General features: G+C 41.6%; 1 protein-coding gene across 1 annotated transcript; it reads left to right on the top strand.

Moving 5' to 3' along the window:
• Positions 1-5,408: 5,408 nt before the first annotated feature.
• On the top strand, positions 5,409-6,110 carry LOC139702431 (uncharacterized). The gene has a single exon (XM_071603529.1). The coding sequence runs from the start codon at positions 5,409-5,411 to the stop codon at positions 6,108-6,110; it is 702 nt and encodes a 233-aa protein (XP_071459630.1).
• The last annotated feature ends 620 nt before the right edge of the window (positions 6,111-6,730 follow it).

Genomic DNA, 6,730 nt, shown 5'->3' with positions numbered 1-6,730 from the left:
AAAAGTAAAGTTTTAGAAAGCCTGATATGTGGTAGGAGGTGGGAGAACTAGAGGTGTGCAGAATTTGTGGTTAGAGACTGATCCTTCCCATCTCTTCCAGATGCTTCCCTTACTCTTACCATTTCTCCAAATTTGATATTGATACTCTCTTCTCACCTTTTTCCGAAGAGGCAATTACATTACTTTCTATGAATGCAGAAAGTAATGATTACATTATATTAGATTTTGACACTAAATTACACACTGGTGAGAAAGCCATGCTTTTTATTTTCATCACTAAGACAATACAAAGGTGACTTGCATTCTGTAGTGAAAAGTTATTTCAATATTCCTAGTAAAACATAACAGAAACATATATATGTTTTATTTCATTAAGATCTCCTGAAGGGAGACAATTCTTTGTTGTATACTAGAGCCTTTTTCCCCAAGTTTTGAAAAGCAAAATGTCTCCAGGTATTGTCAACTATCTCCTAGACTATGAAAATGGGGGAAGAAGCAAAAACTTCCGTGATCCAGATGCAAAAAACATATTAAATGTTTAAAGATATTTCATCCTTTAAATTCTAATGAAATGCCCAAACACAATTCTTTTTTTAATTTAATTTTTAGTTGTAGTTGGACACAGATCTTTTTTTATTTATTTATTTTTATGTGGTGCTTAGGATTGAACGCAGGGTGTTGCACATGCTAGGCAAACACTGTATTACTGAGCCACAAGCCTAGCCCCCCCAAATACAATTATTGTCTAAAGAAATATGGAAAGAAAAAATCATCACTTTATATGCCTGTACATCTAATAGATCTACAAGTGGTTTTGTTATATTTGTAGAAAAGAGGAGAATGGAAGGTAAAGTTTTCCCATTCAGTTTTCTCAATCTGAATGCTCTTGTACTCTAAGCAAGACTTGTTGATTTTCCTCATAATTAAACATAATCTACATTCTGTTACAGCAACACATTCTAGGAGAGAATAAGGTACCAATCATTTACTTGCAGAAATAAAATTAACAATTTGCTTCATGTTGCTTTGAAATAACCATTTAGGATTTTAAAAAGTACCCAAGGTTTTCACCCACTTTCTCCTTACATTATCGTCATTGAACATAATAGACAGCTAATTAAAATGTGACCTTATGTGGGGGAGATATTATTTTCAATCAATCACTACTTTGGATAAATGTTTTGAGTCATTCAATGGTAAATGAGTCCTTCTGCTCCACTGGCATATATGGGAGACACAATTAGGATTACTGTAATTATCAACTACTTCCTATAAGCAAATATAAATGATAGCTAAATAATCTTTAAGTGAATAATATTAAATATCACAATTATGAAAAAAGTAAAGAATGTGAGTTATTTAATATTTTTTTTTCGAATTCCAACTCACTGTTTTGCCTGGAATTACACTACATTATGTTGAAGTAATTGGTAAACTATACTATTATGAGTGTAAATTTTACAAATATTGAAATTACTGCATTCTGAATAAAATCACAAACTTTTAAAATGGGATATTTAAAGAGGGGAAAATATTAACTAACACAACTATCTAAAAAATTTTATTATACTTTACTGGGCAGTCATAGTCATAATATTCTTATAAATACTTTTAAAAACTTTTTTTTGTAGTTGTAGATGGACAGAATACATATATTTTATGTTTTTTTATGTGGTGCTCAGGATCAAACCCAGTGCCTCACACATGCTAGCAAGCATTCTGCCACTAAGCTACAGCCCCAGCCCCAAGGCATTCTTTTTAAGTATCATTAAGTTTACACATATTTTTTTTTGGAAGGGATTGAGTATTTCTTCGTCTATGATCAACACTTTTAGGCTAATTTTCTGTTTTAGCTCAAGTTTTAAAAAAACCTGCTTTTATTCACATTAAAAACAAAATGCTTGATATGTACTCAATAATTAGATGATGAATTAAGATGTAATTATTCCTATAAGTAGGATGTGGATGCACTGGAGCAAACACCAGCAAGAGTGAGGGCATGCTGCTAAACTGTCTCACCTACTTTTATCATGCTGTATCCACTTTAGGGATCCAATTTATGTGGTTAACAAAACTTTCAACAAATTCATTTCATCCTCACAACAATTATACAATGGGGAGATCAACTTAATCTTCATTTTACAACTTGGGAAACTGAAGAACAAAAATATCCCATAACTTATATAAAGTGGCATGCCAATAGTGGCACAGCATGGATCTGAACAGTCTTGCTTCAGTAGCAGGATTTTTCCAACCTCAATAGACACACAATTCAGTTAGCAATCTTATTAAATTCAGATTCGGACTCAGTACTTCTGGTTAGGGGAAAACAACATTCTGAGTTTTAACAATCACACCTGTGATAGAGATGCTCCTAGTCTGAAGATCACCCTTTAATTAGCAAAGTTCTAATCTACACTGGACAATAGTGAGAGATATGGCAACCATCAGAAACACAGTTTATCCTCAGAAAATTAATCTTATGTGCAAATTGCCAACTTCTGATTTAGAACTTATGCTACTTCTTTTTCTTTCTTATAAATTTAACAAAATTTGCAAGTACTATAGTATTTACAAGTATTATAGTAGCTGATTTCAGGTTTTGCTAGTCAACATATGATTAATAAAAACTTGAAACTGTAATATCTACCCCCCAATAAGGCCTTCCCTCATCCAAAAATGATTTACAATTACTCTTGAATATCTTCTTTAACATAGATTCAGCCCAAACCCATTAATATTTAGGAGTACATGTTTGTACCCTCTATACAGGAAAAAAAAATCAAGGTTAACTTAGAAATCCAGCACCTTTCTAAACTTTTGCTGTTTACACAAGTGCTGACTCTAAGTGGAAAAGGAAGCACATCCTTTGATAAATAGAACATAAATGTCAACACATTACTAAACAACTCTCGTCCATAACTTTCTGTAAAACAAAGGGATGTTCATAATAATTTCCCTTCACGCTCACTGGTGAATTGACTTTCATACCCTAATCTAAAATATAGAATGTAAAAAGTATAAACGTAAACCAAAAAACATATATTATTTCCCTGTGTTTAAAATGTATTGGCCCATAGGCCTTCAATATTTAAAACCTAAAATACCATCAAATCATTAGAAATTAAATCTTTATCAACCTTTTTTACTAAAAGAAATATTCCTATTGACATATAATCAAACACTTTTAAAGTCATGCATTTAATTTGACAATGATATCTACCAAAAGGCCATCCTGGATGTGTATATTGGACCTAATTATGTAACTAAAGAACAACTTATTAATTAAAACAAAAGATGGGATTTAAGACAAATCTCCCTAGTACAAGTAATTCTGGTTTTCCTATATCTCATTCAACATTTTCCTGAATGTACCCAGATACACTTAACATTTCTTCCCTGAGGGATAATTAACACTGTCACATACTTTGACAAGTTTATACATACATACATACACACACACACACACACACACACACACACACCCCATACTGACAGTTTAAGGAGTTGGCCAGGAAAATTTGTGAAACTGAATTAGATGGTACATTGGGGATGTTTCCTTTTGTGAGTTATACTCTTGAGTGAAATTAGCATGTGTCCACGTGGGTGTCAGTCCAGGCATCTGTGGTGGCAGCTTCATAAAAGGAAATGTGTCACTTTTCATGAAAGGAAATGATCAAAAAAGTTTATATTTGCTAAAAAATGTTGAATGTCAGGCCTTGGCTTTTTTTGTAAGCAGATTTTAAATTTGCTTAGTTTTACAAACAAGTCTTTAAATCCTTCATAATAGGTATAATTTTTTTGTAGTTATAGTTATCCCTCCTTGTTCTTGTGAGAACAAATAAAACTGAAAAGTAGCCATTAACAATCTCAGGAGTCACTTTGCTGTTAGAACTTTGCACATCTTTAAAACTCGTGGATGTTCTTGACATAGTAGTGAAAAACAACAGCAGAAAAAAACATTTTGTTGGTTGTAAGTGAAAGATTATTTGTTTCCTGCTGACTTTTATTTTCTTAATATCATTCCCAAATTGTATCTCTATAAAAAGGCTTCAAAAGTGTTCACATTTATTGTATGAAAATGTTACTGGGGATAGGATGAATCTTACAATGCCAGCTCTCAGGGATTGTCCGAAATCACCCACTCACATTTTTCTCCATTCCTTGGATAATCGATCAATTGTCTACTTTCTCAGAAGGCATGAAAAAGATTTGCCGGGGAACTGAAGGCAAGGAGTATTAACAACATAACTGTAAATAACAGATTTTTATGAAAAAATGTTAAAAAGTCACTACACATCTAAATATTCACAGACTGACATGGGTCAGAGCTACCAAATTCCCTTTCCCAGAGGAAAACATACCCTGTTAATCGCTCATATGCTTATTGAAGGTGAACATTCCTCTTCTATGCATGTAAAACCTTTAAAAACAACATTGGGAAATTTAAAACTCAACTAACAAGCTGCTCTAGCCTTTTCCACGGCCAGCAGTGAAGATTCATCCAGCCGCCATCATAGGAAAAGCAGAATCCAACCTGCACTTTCGGCAAAGCTCCCCACATCACCAAGGTTCCTTGCTCAATCTTTACATCACGGGGGACATTTTATCCAAAATTAACGAAAAGAAGGGTAAAAGCCCAAGGAAAAACAACAAAGCCCCAAGAACTGCAACAAATGTCTGTGTCCTCATAGGCCAGCCGCTGCTGCTGCTGCCGGCGACCAAGCAGCTCCGCTGCCCTTTGTGGGGAGGGCCGCCCACGGACAGCTCGGCGCCCCAGCCGCCAAGCAAGCAATAGGAGCAGCCAAAAGGACCCTCAGCTCCCGGACACCTGTGGCGCGGATGCCGAGCGTGAACTTAGCTGCCGCTGCCGCCCTAACTGCCCACCCCCCAGGACCCCAGCCCCGCCGCCCCTACTGCCCCCCACACGGACCCCAGCCCCACCGCCTTACCTCGCGGCGGGAATGAAGCTGCCACCGCCACCGCCCCGGCTGAAGCCCACGCGGACACCATCCCCGCTGCCCTACTTCCTGGCGGGAACGAAGCTACCGCCGCCGCTACCACAGCCCTAGCTTCCCCCAAAGCCGACCTCACTCCCGGAAGGAACAAGGCCAAGGCAGGAACGAGGCCGCGGCAGGAACCAGGTCACCGAAGTCGCCGCCGCCGCCACCCTGGCTGCCACCCCCACGCCGACCCCCACGCCCCCGCTGCCTTACCTCGCGGCAAGAAGGAAGCGGCTGGGGATGTGGCTCAGGCGGTAGCGTGCTCGCCGGCCATGCGTGCGGCCCGGGTTCGATCCCAGCACCACATAAAAAGATGTTGTGTCCGCCGAAAAAACTAAAAAATAAATATTAAAATTCTCTCTTAAAAAAAAAAAAAAGAACGAAGCCTCGGGAACGAGGCAGTCGATGAAGTCGCCCCCGCCGCCGCCGCCACCCGGGATGCCACCCCCACGCCGACCCCCACGCTCCCGCTGCCTTACCTGGAGGGAAGAAGGAAGCGGCCGCGGCCGGGAAGGAGGAAGTCGCCGCCACCGCCACCCTGGCTGCCACCCCAATGCCGACCCCACGCTCCCGCTGCCTTACCTGGAGGGAAGAAGGAAGCGGCCACGGCCAGGAAGGAGGCCACTGCCGGGAACGAGGAAGTCGCCGCCGCCACCCTGGCTTCCACCCCCACGCCGACCCCCAACGCTGACCCCCACGCCGACCTTCACACCGACCTCCACACCGACCCCCACACTCCTGCTGCCTTACCTGGAGGGAAGAAGGAAGCGGCCGCGGCCGGGAAGGAGGAAGTCGCCGCCATTGCCACCCTGGCTGCCAACCCCACGCAGACCCCCAGGCCCCCGCTGCCTTACCTCGGGGCAAGAACGAGGCCGCAGCGGCCGGGAACAAGGCCCGAGGCCGCCGCCGAAGTCGCCTCCGCTGCCGCCACCCTGGCTGCCACCCCCACGCCCACCCCCACGCCCACCCCCACGCCCACCCCCACGCCCACCCCCACGCCCACCCCCACGCCCACCCCCACGCCCACCCCCACGCCCACCCCCACGCCCACCCCCACGCCCCTGCTGCCTGACCTCGAAGCGGCTGGGGATGTGGCTCAAGCGGTAGCGTGCTCGCCTGCCATGCGTGCGTTCCCAGCACCACATAAAAAGATGTTGTGTCCGCCGAAAAAACTAAAAAAATAAATATTAAAATTCTCTCTTAAAAAAAAAAGAAGCGGCCGCCGCCGGGAGGAGGCCAGAGACCGCTGACGAAGTCGCCGCCGCTACCCGGGCTGTTGATCTAGATGCCTAGGGTATAATTGTAGGTCATATGGTAGTTATGTGTTTTGTTTTTTAAGACAATGTCAGACTATTTTCCAGAATGGCTATTGCCTTCTTACATTTCTTTCACTTCTTTGTATCATTGCCAGCATTTGGCGTTATCATGAGTTTTTATTTTAGATATTCTAATAAATGTGTAGTGACATTTCAATGTGGTTTGTGTGTGTGTGTGGGGGGGGTGCTGGGGATTAAGCCCAGGGCCTTATGCATGCAAGGCAAGCACTTTACCAACTGAGTTATATCCCCAGCCCCTCAGTGTGCTTTTAATTTACATATCTCTAATGACTAATGCTGTTAATCATGCTTATTTGACATCTGTATGTATTCTTCAGTGGAATGTCTCTTCATCTATTCTGCTCATTTTCTAAGCAGATTGTTTGATTTCTTACTATTAAATTTTGAAAG

This window comes from Marmota flaviventris, chromosome 17, assembly GCF_047511675.1.
Source record: "Marmota flaviventris isolate mMarFla1 chromosome 17, mMarFla1.hap1, whole genome shotgun sequence".
NCBI classification, from domain to species: Eukaryota; Metazoa; Chordata; class Mammalia; order Rodentia; family Sciuridae; genus Marmota; species Marmota flaviventris.
Note: the sequence above shows the minus strand (reverse complement) of the source record. Positions and strands in the feature narration are given on the sequence as shown.